At 39.6% G+C, this 17,302-nt stretch overlaps 1 protein-coding gene across 2 annotated transcripts in view; it reads left to right on the top strand.

Annotated features, from left to right (window-relative positions):
* The window catches only part of SPPL2A (signal peptide peptidase like 2A), a 61,217-nt gene extending 46,529 nt beyond the window's left edge, over positions 1–14,688 (top strand). For both annotated transcript variants that reach the window (XM_002825447.6, XM_009249828.4), the window contains 3 exons: positions 117–194; positions 2,208–2,368; positions 14,381–14,688. In XM_002825447.6, the coding sequence (XP_002825493.1) occupies positions 117–194; positions 2,208–2,368; positions 14,381–14,455 (314 nt within the window). In that variant the 3' untranslated portion in view covers positions 14,456–14,688. The remainder of the gene's footprint in view (positions 1–116; positions 195–2,207; positions 2,369–14,380) is intronic.
* The last annotated feature ends 2,614 nt before the right edge of the window (positions 14,689–17,302 follow it).

Here is a 17,302-nt window from a genome sequence, read left to right as displayed (position 1 = left end):
TGAATGTTCTCATAATGCAACAATGAAGATTCAATATAACATATACTGTTACTATTGTTAACAGTTGAATTTGCATTGCTGTTATTGTTTTAAGAAAATAATTTTTTTTTTTTAAGGCCTGTTGATTGCATACTGTAGAAGATTTGATGTTCAGACTGGTTCTTCTTACATATACTATGTTTCGTCTACAGTTGGTAAATTTTTTTTTCTTTGTATTAAATGTTGAATTGTATTGTCTGGAGGAAAAGACAGAGGTCCAAAAATAAAGGAGTACAGTTTAGGCATGGTGGTTCACCCCTGGAGTCCTAGCACTTTGGGGGCCAAGGCAGGCAGATTGCTTGAGCCCAGGAGTTCTAGACGAGCCTAGGCAACATAGTGAGACCCCATCTCTATAAAAACAGTTTTAGGGCCAGGCACAGTGGCTCACGCCTATAAGCCCAGCACTTTGGGAGGCCGAGGCAGGCAGATCATGAGGGCAAGAGATTGAGACCATTCTGGCCAACATGAGGAAACCCCGTCTCTACTAAAAATACAAAAAAAATTAGCTGGGCATGGTGGCATGCACCTGTAGTCCCAGCTACTGGGGAGGCTGAGGCAGGAGAATCACTTGAACCTGGGAGGCAGAGGTTGCAGTGAGCCAAGATTGCCCCACTGCACTCCAGCCTGGTGACAGAGCAAGACTCTGTCTCAAAAAAAAAAAAAAAATTTATTTTTGAATTAGCTGGCTGTGGTGGTCATGCCTATGGTCCCAGCTCCTCAGGAGGCTGAGATGGGAGAAATGCTTAAGCCCAAGAGGTCAAGGCTGCAGTGAGCCATGATCGTACCACTTCACTATAGCCTGGGCGAAAGATTGAGTCCCTGTCTCAAAAAAAAAAAAAAAAAGAAGAAAAAGAAAAGAAATAGCTAAGTGAGGGAGAAGATGAAGAAAAGAAAAAAAGTATAAAAAAATTCAAAAAGCAGTCTCAGCTGGGCACAGTGGCTGGCCAGACGTGGTGGCTCATGCCTGTAATCCCAGCACTTTGGGAGGCCAAGGCAAGTGGATCACTTGAGGTCAGTAGTTTGAGACCAGCCTGGCCAACATGGTGAAATCTCATTTCTACTAAAAATACAAAAAGTAGCTGGGCATGGTGGCGCACACCTGTATTCCCAGCTACTCGGGAGGCTGAGGCAAGAAAATTGCTTGAACCTGGGAAGTGGGTTCAAGGGACAAGATTGCACCACTGCGCTCCAACCTGGGCAACTGAGCGAGGCTCCGTCTCAAAAAAAGCAGTTTGAGGCCACTAAGTATGGTACTCTCCAGGGCTTTAACATATTAGTATCCAAAAGCAGATTATAGGAGTGTTCATTAATTCTCCTGTGTACCTTTGGACAACTCAAACTCCCTGTTCCTCCATTGCCTCATCTTTAAAATTAGAAACTATACTAAATTGTTTATAAAGGGAATATTCTGAGATCCTATGTTCCTAATAAAACCCTGAGTCATTAAGAAAAGTTCAGGCCGGGCGCAGTGCTCACACCTATAATCCCAGCACTTTGGGAGGCTGAAGCAGGCGGATCACCTGAGGTCGGGAGTTCGAGACCAGCCTGACCAACATGGAGAAACCCAGTCTCTGCTAAAAAATACAAAATTAGCCAGGCATGGTGGCGCATGCCTATAATCCCAGCTACTTGGGACGCTGAGGCAGGAGAATCGCTTGAACCCAGGAGGCGGAGGTTGTGGTGAGCTGAGATCGTGCCATTGCACTCCAGCCTGGGCAACAAGAACAAAACTCCGTTTCAAAAAAAAAAAAAGAAAAGTTCAAAAGTATGTGCTTATTAACAAAGCTTAGGAAGTATGTAATCAGTGTTAGGAAGATTTTTTAAAACAACCTATAGTACCTATTGGTACAGATTTAGTTATCTAAAATACGAAACTATTTAACATCTTTAATAGCAACAGATAATTGAAACTCTCATGAATTATTATCTCTTATCAATGATACATGGTTAGGTTAGTAATAATTGAAATGCTAACCAGTTTCCACATTTTTCAAAAGCTCCGTAGAAGATGTCTCCTAATCCTATCTAGGAAAATGATGAAATTACAAGAAGTCATAGAGGAAAAATATCCTCAGAAATATTTGAAAACCAGTACATAAATGAGAGGGGAAAAAACCCACCTTTGGTAACATGTAGAAATGACTTATAGCTTGGTATTCTTCTTGCAGCCTATGCTATTGGCATGATACTTACATTTGTTGTTCTGGTGCTGATGAAAAAGGGGCAACCTGCTCTCCTCTATTTAGTACCTTGCACACTTATTACTGCCTCAGTTGTTGCTTGGAGACGTAAGGAAATGAAAAAGTTCTGGAAAGGTAACAGCTATCAGGTATGTGCTTATACTTTGGTTACCAAGTTATCTTATGACTTAATTTACTGATTTTGGGTGGGAACAGCCTATATGTAGCAAAGCTTTTATGTACCAAAAAGTACTGTAATACCCCCTTACTCACTGTCCACCTGCTGAATCATCATTTGTGACCTCCCCTGCAATCTAATGCCAAAAGCCTGGTGATTCAAGACAAAACTACAGAAAAACAGCAGAGGACATCAGGGAAAACAAAATAGCATTTTCAACATGTATTTTCAAAACCTACAAAAAAGCAGACTTCATGAAAGATACAATTCGTTGTTTAAAATAAGTACTTAATTTTGAGACTAAGCATTAGCTATTTATAGTAAGAGTCCTAAGGTTTTGCAGATAAAAAGTGCACTCTGGCCAGGCATGGTGGCTCACGCCTGTAATCCCAGCACTTTGGGAGGCCGAGGCAGATGGATCACCTGAGGTCAGGAGTTCGAGACCAGCCTGGCCAACATGGTGAAACCCGTCTCTATTAAAAATACAAAAAATTAGCCGGGTATTGTGGCAGGCACCTGTAATCCCAGCTACTTGGGAGGCTGAGGCAGGAGAATCACTTGAACCCAGGAGGCAGAGGTTACAGTGAGCCAAGATCGTGCCATTGCACTCCAGCCTGAGCAACAGGAGTGAAACTCCATCTCAAAAAAAAAGTGTGCTCTTCAGCATCTAAATGGGCCTAACCAAACTAGATAGGGCACTCATTTGAGATTTAAATGAATCAAGATTTAGCTTTCTTTAAAATTTCTAAACAAAGAAAATCTTGATACCAAGGTCTCTTTTGCTTGAGTGGTTTCTTCATTGAAGTTAAAGCCTTTTCTTTTTTTTCCCCCTAAATGTTCTTGGTATTCCAGTACAGTCTGTTTGCATTGAAATTAAGAACAGTTGGGAAACCCTAGCCTATTGAGGTCAGGGCCATGGCACTGACCCCTTCATGAAGGCACTTTGTGAGGCAGTTAGCTCTGCTTTCCCCTATTACAACTACCACCCTCCTCCATCCACCCTCATGCTTCTGTGTCAGTTGTCACGTGAACAAAAAGAGAGACACTTTGGATGGGTGGCTGAAATTCTGATAGTAGATAAACAGTTCAAAGTCCATGTCCATCTTGTGCTTGGTCTTTCATGTCATTTATAGTGTTACTTAATGAGAGGTGGTTAACACGTTAAGTTACAGACTACTGTGATTTGAAAAAACACTGGTTTAGAATTCTTTTGAGGAAATCTTAAAATTTCTTTGAGATTGGTTAAGCTAGTAATACCTGTCTTGCCTATGTCACAAAGCTGTTGGTTGTGTCAACTTATACTGTTATACATAGAATTAGTTTATGATCCTAATGCCCTTGACTAAACTAGTAAGGTAATTTTTAACTTTTCCATTCAAGATGACACTCACATAGGTTTTTTATTTTTATAGATTTTTAAAAATAAAAGTGTATCGTATGATATACACTATGCTAATAACATCTAAAAAACACATCTCAAAAAGTACCCTGCATCATTTTTTAATGGTTTTATATTTCTTCATTTAGCAAATGTTTATGAGTGATTCTATGAGAGGATACTATTTTTGGTATTGGTGATACAAGATGATCAAGTTAGAAAGAGGCCTATTCTCATGACCTCTTGAAAGTTACAGTCTAGCCAGGCGCGGTGGCTCACGCCTGTAATCCCAGCACTTTGGGAGGCTGAGGCGGGAGGATCACGAGGTCAGGAGATCGAGACCATCCTGGCTAACACGGTGAAACTCCGTCTCCACTAAAAAATACAAAAAAAAATATTAGCCGGGTGTGGTGGCGGGCGCCTGTAGTCCCAGCTACTCGGGAGGCTGAGGCAGGAGAATGGCATGAACCTGGGAGGCGGAGCTTGCAATGAGCCGAGATCATGCCACTGCACTCCAGCCTGGGGGACAGAGCGAGACTCCGTCTCAAAAAAAAAATTTTTAAAATGAAAGTTACAATCTAGTGGGGAATAGAGATAAAGTCATTAACAATAAAGTGTGATAAACATATTAGTTACGGCAGGTGCCATGAAAACTATAGATGGGATATCCAGTGCTTGTGGTTTCAGGAAAGAGTCCTAGGTGATTTGGGGAAGGCTTTCTAAAGAATATTAAATTTATGTCCAGACTTTAACACTGAGCTGTATGTTCCATGTTGAAGGAACCACGTCTTCCGAGGCTCAGAGGGAAGAGAACATGGCACATTCTAGAAACTCAGTGAAGGTTAGGATGGCTATAATGCTGAGTAAGGGTTATGGGAGCTACAGGAAATGAAAACTGGAGAAGGAAGCAAGAGTGAGAGCCTTGTAGCATCTTATAAGCCACATTTAAGAGTTTGGACTCTATACTAAGCATTGGAGACCATTTAAGGTTTTAAGAAATCTAGAAAATTAAGAGAGCAAAACTGGGGACAATTATTGCAATAAGAAGTGATAGAAGGCCAGACATGGTTGTTTACACTGATAATTGCAGCACTTGGGGAGGCTAAGCCAGGAGGATCACTTGACCCCAGGAGTTTGAGACCAGCCTGGGCAACATGCAAGACCCTGTCTCTACAAAAAAGAAAAAATTTTCTGGGCGTGGTGGCACATGCCTTTGGTCCTAGCTACTCGGGAGCCTGAGGTGGGAGGATTGCTTGAGTCCGGAAGATAGGGGCTTCAGTGGGCCAGGATTGCACCACTGCACTCAGCCTGGGCAACAGAGCAAGCGAGACCCTGTCTCAAAACAAAAACACAAACAAAAAAGAAGTGATAGAAGCCTAAATTAGCAAAGTAGTGAGATGGAAAGACATGAACAAAGTTAAGAGAAATTTAGAGGCATAGTAGGGCCTGATGATGCAGTCAGTATGGGTAGAGGAAAAGAAGTAGAGTCCAGGGCTTCTGGATTGGGAAACTGAGTTGGGGGATGGTGATGAAGGAAAGGCAACAGGGTTAAGGAAGATGATGATGAATTCAGTCTTGAACATTTCAGAAGTACCTATTGGATCACCACAAAGAGAGAAATAATAGGCAGTTGAATAAATAGGTCTGATGTGCAAGAGACATACCTGGCTAGAGACAGATAATTGGGAGTGCCATTAGCATACAGAATAAAGAGTGAGAATGTAGAGGCAGAAGAAAAGACTCAGGACAGGCCTGTGAGCAAGAGATTTCTATTATTAGGGGTACTTATCTGATTAACTGTAAATCAGGACAAAGAAGACGAGCAACATCAGGAAATTTTGTTGTGAGTTGACATTAAATCTTTGTTTAGTTTAGAAGTGAAATTTAGGATTGTTAGTGAGAGCACATGTGCTGTCTTACAGAATTATGTTTCTTGTTATTTTCATTGTCAGAATTTATTTTTACTTATAAAAAATTCATTTCCCTTTCATACAGCTTTTAAAGTATTTTATTATTAAAAATATATACTTACAGGCTGGGCGCAGTGGCTCACGCCTGTAATCCCAGCACTTTGGGAGGCTGAGGCAGGCAGATCACCTGGGGTCAGGAGTTTGAGACCAGCCTGGCCAACATGACAAAACCTCATCTCTACTAAAAATACAAAAATTAGCTGGGCGTGGTGGCACATGCTTGTAATCCCAGCTACTGGGGAAGCTGAGGCAGAAGAAGTGCTTGAACCTGGGAGGTGGAGGTTGTAGTGAGCTGAGATTGCGCCATTGCACTCCAGCCTGGGTGATAGAGCAAGACTCCATCTCAAAAATAAATAAATAAAAATAAAAATATGTGATTATAGAAAATTTGGAAAATATTTTTTAAAAATACAAGAGGAAAATTAAGTCCACCCGTAATCCTACCACCTAGAGATAGTTAAGGTTTAAGTGAATTTCTTTCTGTGCCTTCTCTGGATAAATGGATAGATGAGTGAATGATACTATAAATAGTTCTCTTTCTTTTTCACTGCATTTTATATTTTATTTTAAATTCGTTATAAAGTTATTTTAATGGCTATATAATATTCCCTTATATGCATATATCATACTTTATTATTTGCTTTGACCCAGTAATTTCTCTTTAAGGTATTTTCAGAAAATGATTAAAAATTTAGGCAAAAATGATGTGAAAAGATGTTCATTATAGTAATTCTAGTCTTCTTTGTTCTATTTTAATGTCTTGTAGGTTAATATTATTGGTAGTTAATTTACTAAAATTTTTACATAGACTTTTACTGTTTTCATTTTAGTAATTTTTCTTTTTTGTATCTTAATTACAAATTAATGCATATTTGTGTTTTTAAAATAAGCAATACAAAAGTGTCTAAAGTAAAAATGGGAGTCCTTTTTCTAACCATTCTTCCCCCACCCCCACCCTTAATGGGCAGCTACTGTAAACAGTTTCTTTCTTTGTAGCTTCCATATCTTTTTATGCTAACTCATACTGGAAATAGTTGAATATTTAGAGTTGTTGTATACATAAAGTTATTAACATTGCATTTCTTTGGAAATATTCTACAGCACATTTTTTCCTCTGGTTGATTCTAGCACCGTTCCTCCTTTTTTTTCCATAATTGTTACTGACACAGGATTGTAGTTAAGGAAAGATTTCAACCAAGGGGTGCATTTATATTCCCAATGAACAAATGCTTTGCCCTGGACCATCCAAGTTTCATTCTTAGGCCGGGAGCGGTGGCTCACACCTGTAATCCCAGCACATTGAGAGGCCAAGGCTAGTGGATCACTTGAGATCAGGAGTTCGAGACCAACCTGGCCAACATGATGAAACCCCATCTCTACTAAAAATACAAGAAAAAAGTAGCCTGGTATGATGGCGCACACTTGTAATCCCAGCTACTCAGGAGACTGAGGCAGGAGAATCTTTTGAACCTGGGAGGCAGAAGTTGCAGCAGTGAGCCAAGATTGTACCACTGCACTCCATCCTGGGCAACAGAGTAACACAGTCTTAAAAAAAAAAAAACAGCTAAAAAAACTTCTTAAAAATCATGATCTTGAGAAAAATTTTTTGGGCGGGGAGGGGTGGCAGAATTTGCTCTATCACCCAGGCTGCATCTTGGCTTACTGCAACCTCCACCTCCTGGGTTTAAGCAATTCTCCTGCCTCAGCCTCTCAAGTAGCTGGGATTATAGGCGTGTACCACCATCCCTGGCTAATTTTTGTATTTTTAGTAGAGACAGGATTTCGCCATGTTAGCCAGGCTGGTCCTGAACTTTTGACCTCAGGTGAACCCACCCGCCTTGGCCTCCCAAAGTGCTGGGATTACAGGCGTGAGCCACCGTGCCCGGCTGAGAAAAAAAAAATTTTTTTTTTTTTTGAGATGGAGTTTCACTCTTATTGCCCAGGCTGGAGTGCGATGGTACTATCTTTGCTCATTGCAACCTCCGCCTCCGGGGTTCAAGCGATTCTCTTGCCTCAGCCTCCCAAGTAGCTGGTATTACAAGCATGTGCCACCACGCCCAGCTAATTTTGTATTTTTAGTAGAGATGGGGTTTCACTATGTTGGTCAGGCTAGTCTCGAACTCCTGACCCTCGATGATCCACCAACCTCGGCCTCCCAAAGTGCTGGGATTATGGGTGTGAGCCACCATTCCTGACCTGACAAAAAAATTTGCCTCTGCTTCACAGCAGCTACCTACAAAGGGAAAGAACACTGTTGCTAGTCACTAAGTAATAATAGCCCCAGGAGGGCAGACATCAGGAGCTTTACCATATAACATAGTAGCTAAGTAAGGCATTTGATTGTAGGAAAATCTGTTTAAAAGCTTCTAAAAACATAGGCCAACTTTGTTAATAAAATTCTCACTTTCTAGTGTAGTATCGTTAATTGTATTAGGTAAAGACATTCAGAATACAAAATAACCCATAGAAGTAAAGAGCATAGAGTCTAGTACCAGGCTGCCTAAATTTGAATTCTAATTTTGTTAATTATTAGCTGTGTAGCCTTGGGCAAGTTGCTTAGCTTCTTGGTGCCTCAGTTTTTCTACATTGTAAAATTGGATAATAACCTATTTTAGAGAGTTGCTGTAATAAATATGTTAATATCTACAGATTGCTTATAGGTGCTGTGAATTTATTTGCTATCATTATTTGTAGGAGTGAGGATTTTTTGTTTTGTTTGTTGGTTTGGTTATTTCTCGACTCATTGACTAAATTTTCGTTTTCCTGGTCTGGATATGAAAACTTTGGGTTTTTGTTAAATCTGCTTCCTTTAACTTACTCGTAAAAGAACAAATTCTGAGCTATCACAAGCTGCAGAGAAAAATTATGTTTAGACTCAGTCATTTTTCTCATTATGCACAAAATTTTGAAATATGGGAATGGACATTTGCTCAAATTTTAGGCAAGTTGCAGATGTTAAAAAAAATACTCAGGAAATGCTGGGCGCGGTGGCTCACTCCTGTAATCCCAGCACTTTGGGAGGCCGAGGCGGGTGGATCACCTGAGGTCAGGAGTTCGAGACTAGTCTGACCAATATGGTAAAACTCTGTCTCTACTAAAAATACAAAAATTAGCTGGGCATGGTGGCGGGTGCCTGTAGTCCCAGCTACTCGGGAGGCTGAGACAGGAGAATTGCTTGAACCTGGGAGGCGGAGCTTACAGTGAGTCGAGATTGTGCCACTGCACTCTAGCCTGGGCGACAGCGAGACTCTATCTCAAAAAAAAAAAAAAAAAATAGGAAAGAGTATTTTTTCAGAAAACTAGCATTTTTGAAAGTTATGTAATATAATGCCTTATTTCCCTTTTAAAAAGAAAATCTCTCATTGTTTATGTCCAACATTTAAAATCAAAATTAGCTTACCTTGAATGTTGTCATTTGTGGGAGACAGGGTATTGTGGCCTTTGACATCAGTTCTGATGAATAACTTAATCTCTGAAGACTGTCTCCTCATCCATAAAATGAGATTGGATCTACAGGGAGGTAGGGGAATAAGAAATCCATAGTGGGGCCGGACACGATGGCTCACGCCTGTAATCCCAGCACTTTGGGAGGCCAAGGCAGGCAGATCACGAGGTCAGGAATTTGAGACAGCCTGACCAACATGGTGAAACTCCTGTCTCTAATACAAAAATTAGCCAGGTGTGGTGACGGTCGCCTGTAATACCAGCTATTCAGGAGGCTGAGGCAGGAGAATTGCTTGAACCTGGGAGACAGAGGTTGCAGTGAGCCGAGATTGCATCACTGCACTCCAGCCTGGGTGACAGAGCCAGACTCCGCCTCGAGAAAAAAAAAAAAGGGAGGGAGGGAGGGAGGAAGGGAGGAAAGGAAGAAAAGGAAGGAAGGAAATCCATAGTGGTGGGTTAGCTTAAGGCTTGGTGTGAGGCAGGTGGATGTTGAAATCTGTTAAGGCTAGGCAGAGACTTCTGAAATAGAATGGGGAGCTTCTACATGCCTGGTGAGACAGAGGGAGACTTGATATGGTTCCACTGTGAGATGGGCCTGAGGGTCAGCTCTGGCTCATCTCTTAGGCTAACAGTGTAATAATAATCATTTGCTTCTCTCTCCCAACCTCCATCATCTCCTAAGCTTTGTCAGTTTCTATTTCCAGAATATCCCTGTTTAACTCCCAACTTAAATTCTGCCTTCTCCAAGCAGATCTCTAAGAAATTAGAAGGAAGTAGGCGCTCCAATTAAAATCACATTTACCTTTCACCATATTTTTTTTAGACTTTGTACTTTAAATACTTACTAACATCTGCCCTGCAGTGCAGGTATTTATATATGCCTCCCTCACTAAGTATTAGCTGTTACGTATTAGGAATCCACAATGCTTATGACAGTAGTCTTTATGCTGTAAATTCTCAGCTGATGTTATTGAAAGTCTTTATGCAGTGCACCTCTAATGCTCAATCCTTCATCCACTGGCCTTTAGTTACTTTTGCATGTGTGTATAAGCTTCCTGATTGTATTTCAGCAGCCCTTATAAAATGACTGTAATTGTCATATGCCACTGTAAAAGTGAGGCACTTTTAAAACATTAAACTAGACATGTATCTCTACAGTCTTTATGTGCAATCTTTTTTTGTAAATATTGCAAGTTTTTGCTGCTGTTTTGAAATAATCAAAAGACAAAACAGGTAATATAAAGTTACAATCTAAGGCTAAGGCAAATTTGTTTATACTATTAGTCATTTGGTTCATTTGAATGCCTGATAATAGAGTTGAGTGCAAGAATATTGGTAGTAAAAAGCAGGACTTTTCACTGGAGATTCTTTAAATGTCCAGGTACCCCTGACAGTCTTTTCATGCTGTTATTAGGGGGCAAGTTTTACCTCACTTGTAACTTGGAGACCTTATTGAAATTCTTCAGGGTCTTACTTCGAGTCTTTTAGCCCTTACTGTGAGTTTCTCTCATCAAAAGAAGTAATGTTTCTATAGGGTTTCACTAAAATAATACTAATTTGGGCTGGGCGTGGTGGCTTATGCCTGTAATCCCAGCACTTTGGGAGGCTGAGGCGGGTGGATTGCCTGAGGTCAGGAGTTCCAGACCAACCTGGCCAACATAGTGAAATCCCATCTCTACTAAAAATACAAAAAATTATCTAGGCGTGGTGGCACATGCCTGTAATCCCAGCTACTAGGGAGGCTGAGGCAGGAGAATTGCTTGAACCCGGGAGGCGGAGGTTGCAGTGAGCCGAGATTGCGCCATTGCACTCTAGCCTGGGCAACAAGAGTGAAACTCCATCTCACACACACAAAAAAAAGGGATACTAATTTGGAAATACTAATTGTAAATTATTTTCTACAGCCCAAAACTAGTTACACTATATTTCCTATGAATATTTTTTGTGGAATGCTTCAAGAGCTACAGTACTCAGACCCATTTATTTGATTTTACATGAAGTCTTAGTTCTAATTAGTATAAAGCAAATAAAGATACTTTTTTCTCAGAAGAGAAAAATCAAGCAGAGTCATAATTACTTTGGCATATAGCACAATGAAGAGGAGTCATCATTTTAGGGGATATTTTTTGCTTCTATAATGAAATAAGTGGAGTTAAATTTGTGCAGCAATATCCAATGGGCTATTTTTCTCTGGGCAGGTAGTAAGTTTTAAGTTTGTGATACCCAGTAAACAGTAAGTTGTGTCTGTTAAATGTCACTAGTACTTCTCATTATTTTTAGAAGTCACAAGCTGTAACTGACAAGTCAGAATACAGAGATAAGTTAGAACAACTCTGCTTTAGTATCAGCAAGTCTCCAGTTACCCTGCGTTAGTGAGTGTTTTATTAGACTATTTCTGGAGATTGGTTCAATTATAAGCAAGCAGAGCTATCAGAAAATGCAAGGTTAGCTGATCTGATTTCAGAGCCCATCTTTCCAAATCAAGCTTTCCTGTTTCCAAATATGATGAAAATGTTTGCCAATTTTGTCAATTAATTGTATTATTTATGTTAATTTATTGTCGTATTTTTTAAAACTTTGTTCTTTATGTTTCTGTATTGTTTTTATTGGAAAGTCAGTAAAGAAAAGTAAATAGGGAATAGGGATGCTTACTTCTCAATAAGTTGATTTTGAAAGTGGTTTTTTTAATTAATATATTTCTATGTTCAGGGATTAGATTATATAGTGCCAGTGAGGTACCTGGGGATTAGGAAAGAAGAGGCAAGTTAGATGAGACTGACTCACTACCTACTGTGCTAACGAGGCACCAGGGAAGCATGTTATAATTTAGGGTATGTGGGCTATCATTTCATTAGATTACAGTTGCTAGGGTAAGCAGATCCTGCGGAAGAAAGAGGGTTTCTCCACCATCCATTCTGCTGAGGCTGCTTCAATTTTCTCTCTACACAGCCCTAATCTCTTAGACCCAGAACTTTTAAATTCCTAGAAGAAAAGGGGCCTAAATATATCTTACATACTTTTCCTTTCCCCTCTTCATTTAAATTGACTAAAATTAAATGTTCAACATCTTCATCTTATGTTTCGTGTAGCGAACTGCTTAATGTTATCTGTCTTGATTTGGCTTTTTTTTCCCCTTAGAATTGCTACAAACTAGTGACCTTAAATCTAGGGGATATCTTTGGCAATTAGAAGACCTCAAAACGGTTTTGGGTCTTGAAATGGCTTGTAGAGTCCCAGCAGGTTTTTTATTTTTTATTTATTTTTTATTTTTTTGAGTCAGGGTCGCTCTCTCTATTGCCTAGGCTGGAGTGCAGTGGCGCGATCTTGGCTCACCAAAGCCTCTGCCTCTCAGGTTCAAGCAATTCTCCCACCTCAGTCTCCTGAGTAGGATTGGGATTGCAGGCGCACCACCACGCTTCACTAATTTTTGTATTTTTAGTAGAGACAGGTTTTCACCATGTTGGCCAGTCTGGTCCCAAACTCCTGACCTCGTGATCCACCTGCATCGGCCTCCCAAAGTGCTGAGATTACAGGCATGAGCCACCGCGCCCGGCCCAGATTTTGATTTTGTAAGCTGTCTTCATTAGTTGAGACAGTTGTCAGCCAAAAGCCTTAGCTCACGTTGTATTCTTTCTGCCTGGCAAGTCAAGAGACCGTGTTTGGAGATGGTTCCACCCTCTTGTTCTTCTTCCAAAAAACACTAAAGCCTTCAGAACCACTTTTCAAAAATAGGAACATTCATCTTGCTGATCTTTCCTTCTTCTAATTCTTGATGAAGGAAAGGAAAAAAGTGCATCGCAATACTGAAATTTAATCACTAGTCTAAAAGTCTTTAACAGTCTTCACAAAGGCATTAAATACTTTTTTCTATTTTTAGTAATTGTATTTGAATTGCTGAAACACTGAAAGCATTTAAAGTTTCTTCATCCTTCATTTCCAAATATAAGACAATTTTTTATGAGATTTAGGCAGAGCTGAAGTGACCATTTGAAAAAAGTTTAACTGGTAATTTCTTTTTTTTTTTTGGTCGGAGTCTTGCTCTGTCACCCAGGCTGGAGCGCAGTAGCACGATCTCGGCTCACTGCAAGCTCTGCCTCCCGGGTTCACACCATTCTCCTGCCTCAGCCTCCCAAGTAGCTGGGACTACAGGCGCTTGCCACCATGCCTGGCTAATTTTTTTGTATTTTTTAGTAGAGACGGGGTTTCACTGTGTTAGCCAGGACCGTCTGGATCTCCTGATCTCGTGATCCACCCACTTCGGCCTCCCAAAGTGCTGGGATTACAGGCGTGAGCCACCGTGCCCAGCCGGTAATTTCTTTAAAATAGTCTATAGCAAAGGTATTTTTTTTTTTTTTTTTTGACAGAGTCTCACTCTGTTGCCCAGGCTAGAGTGCAGTGGCGTGATCTCGGCTCACTGCAACCTCCGCCTCCTGGGTTCACGCAATTCTCCTGCCTCAGCCTCCCGAGTAGCTGTAACTACAGGCGCCCACCACTACGCCCAGCTAATTTTTGTATTTTTATTAGAGACGGGGTTTCACCATCTTGGCCAGGCTGGTCTCGAACCCCTGACCTCGTGATCTGCCCATCTCAGCCTCCCAAGGTGCTGGGATTACAGGCGTGAGCCACCGCGCCCGGCCTAGCAAGTGTATTCTTGGATTTGTTTTCAGATATCATTTGACCTTAAGTTCATTTTTTGTAGAAATTATTATAATGTTTCCAAAGTTTAAATTATCTTATGGTTATTCCAAGGTGTCAATAATACCACACTGTCCCAGAGTCAGCAGGTGTTCTCACAGTGACTCATGAGGCCATTTTTAGTTTTCCCATTTGTATGATTGGACACTGCCTGGAATAGTGTCCTGGAATAAGTGTCAGGGATATCTACATTTGTTCTGGAGTTCTCACTGCCATGAAGGGCAGTATTCATATTGGGAAATGGAGATAACGGAAGATCCAGAGAACACAAATTGGCTTTGAGTCATGTGATTAGTCTTCCTGAGAGGTTCAGTGTCACCCTGACTATCTCCTTAGAAGTGTGGATGTTAAACCAGAACAGTGCTCCAGAAGGAGTGCTCGGTTTCATAGAGCAATCTGTGTTTTTTAGAAAAACTCAGAATCCTTTTGCTAATGTAGTGAATATTGGGGGCAAGTTGAAATTTTGCATTTCCTAACGTCTTTTATTTATGCCTAGATGATGGACCATTTGGATTATGCAACAAATGAAGAAAACCCTGTGATATCTGGTGAACAGATTGTCCAGCAATAATATTATGTGGAACTGCTATAATGTGTCATTGATTTTCTACAAATAGACTTCAACTTTTTAAATTGACTTTTGAATTGACAATCTGAAAGAGTCTTCAGTGATATGCTTGCAAAAATATATTTTTATGAGCTGGTACTGACAATTACATCATAAATAACTAAAACGCTTTGCTTTTAATGTTAAAGTTGTGCCTTCACATTAAATAAAACATATGGTTTGTGTAGTTTCCGAGATGTACTATATACAGTATGTTTTTCTAAAAAAAAATGCCTTGACCCACCCCTATACTTTTTTTTACTGAAATCTGTTTCTTTCAGCTCTGATGGTAGATACAAGTAGTTACTATTTCTGAATGAGTTTTACTGTAAAGAATTATGCAAATTGGCCAGGCGAGGTGGCTCATGCCTGTAATCCCAACACTTTGGGAGGCCGAGGCGGGCAGATCACAAGGTCAGGAGATCGAGACCATCCTGGCTAACACGGTGAAACCCCTCTCTACTAAAAATACCAAAAATTAGCTGGGCGTGCTGGAGGGTGCCTGTAGTCCCAGCTACTGGGAAGGCTGAGACAGGAGAATGGCGTGAACCCGGGAGGTGGAGCTTGCAGTGAGCCAAGATTACGCCACTGCACTCCAACCTGGGTGACAGAGCGAGACTCCGTCTCAAAAAAAAAAAAAAGATTTATGCAAATTATATCTGCTCTATAGAAATAACTGTTTAACACCATGCAAGAAGGCGGTTCAACGGTGAAAATTTGGACCTTATATCACTGCAGAGGTTAGAAATACATAATTTTGGAAATACAAGTGCATATTTTTGTAGTATTTTTTTAAACCCAATCCTTTCATAAACTTGAGAACTGAAATTACTTCAGACTGCATGTGTATTATATTAAGAACATTTTTCCAGGTATAGAGAAACATAATATATAGAACTAGTCACTAAAAGGAGACAGAAACTGAAATCTAGTTTTCATTGGTTTGACAGCCTTTTTTTTGAAAATGTAGCTTAAATTTCAATACTAACATTCAGTTTCACTTTGGTATTTCTGATCTTTGAAATTTGGTTCTGTTGATGTTAAGGTTTGATTTTTTTAAAAAATTATTTTTCTTAAGAAATTATGTATTAATACATATGGCTCATTGTTGAATACAACATTCCTAACATTATCCCACATTCCCCTGCCCCCACCTGTTATCTTTTTTTCTTCCTGATTCCCACCGCTTTCCCCATAGGTAATGATTTTTAATCTTGGTGGAGGATGTACAAAGTGCGGTTCAGAGAAAAGAATTGGCAACAACAGCAAGAGACTTGGTGTTAGTCTGAGTTTAATTACAATACAAAGAAGAGTTGAGTAATTTGCCGCATCTCAAGACACTTGTATCTCAGTCTTCTAATCTGCAAAATGAGTAGGTTAGACCAGCTAATCACTCTGGTACCTTTGAACTTGAAAAAGTTTTTTCCTCATTCTTTGTTAAATTTTAGATGTGGCCTGAACATTCTCCTGGAGGTCAGAGGTCAAATTATCTTTCCATTTTCTTTTATTTTACTAAGAAATTCACAAATGACAAGTGATAACAAAGGCAGCAGGATTTTTCATTTCTCTGTAAATAATGTATAAAATATGTGAACAGAACTGTATCTTTCATCTAAGGCCAGTTCAATTTATTAAAAATAAAACTAATGCATTTGAAAATTGATCAGACCTTTGATATTTGAACTAAATTTTACATTAGAGACTTTTTAAAAATTGTTCGCTTTTGCTGAATAAATTGCAAATAGAGAAGCTCCATTGACAGTCAGTCCCTCTCTGCTTAATGCAGTTATGGGTCCTTTCGTTTATGGCAAATGACTTACCTGACAAGAGTTAATTTTGCCTCCATTGTATCAAGTTTGAATATTTTCCAAGAAATCTGATTTATTTGGCAGACTCTGAGAGAGAGAACAGATTAAATCAGTGCCATTTTAAAACTCTAACTATATTTTCATTTATAATAATAAAATATTTGCCAAAATATAGCTGTTTTGTAAAATTATCTGCACCCTCATCCAAGCTTTATGATATTTAATAGCCTTAATCACATTTTATGAAGAATGTTAAAGAAAATTATTTTTTTTACTACATCGAAATCAGATAATTAATTTCTTTTTTTTTTTTTTTGGAAATGGAGTCTCCCTCTGTCACCCAGGCTGGAGTGCAGTGGCAAGATCTTGGCTCACTGCAACCTCTGCCTCCTGGCTCAAGCAATTTTCCTGCCTCAGCCTCCCAAGTAGACGGGATTACAGGTGCGTGCCACCACACCTGGCTAATTTTTGTATTTTTAGTAGAGACAGGGTTTCACCTTGTTGGTCAGGCTGGTCTTGAGCTCCTGACCTCATGATCTGCCCGCCTCGGACTCCCCAAGTGCTGGGATTGCAGGCATGAGCCACCGCGCCTGGCAAAATAAGATAATTTCTCAAAATAATTTGGTTTCATATAACTGGAGTACTAATTAATATTTTAACTTCAAAAACTAGATGTATCTCCTCAGTAGCATAGTAACTGGTACATCCAGAAATCTGAAGTCTGAGTTTCTTGATATAGATTCTACTTTATCTAACCATTAGTTATTAAGGAGGTAAAATCTTGTTCTAATTTGCTATTAAAATCTTATTGGTTAAATAGAAATAAGAAAAAGTGTAATTACTCAAGTTTCTTCATCCTCAATGTCAACTTTATATTGTAATTAAATGTGTAGCAACCAAGCTGACAATAGTGACTAAAAATTAAAGTACAGAAATATTTTATTTGGGGACTCAAAATGAACAAAAGATAGATAAGATGAAAATTTAACTTAAAAAGCTGTCA

Source organism: Pongo abelii, chromosome 16, assembly GCF_028885655.2.
Source record: "Pongo abelii isolate AG06213 chromosome 16, NHGRI_mPonAbe1-v2.0_pri, whole genome shotgun sequence".
Lineage (NCBI taxonomy): Eukaryota > Metazoa > Chordata > Mammalia > Primates > Hominidae > Pongo > Pongo abelii.
The sequence above is the reverse complement of the archived record's forward strand: the minus strand, read 5'-3'. Positions and strand labels throughout refer to the sequence as shown.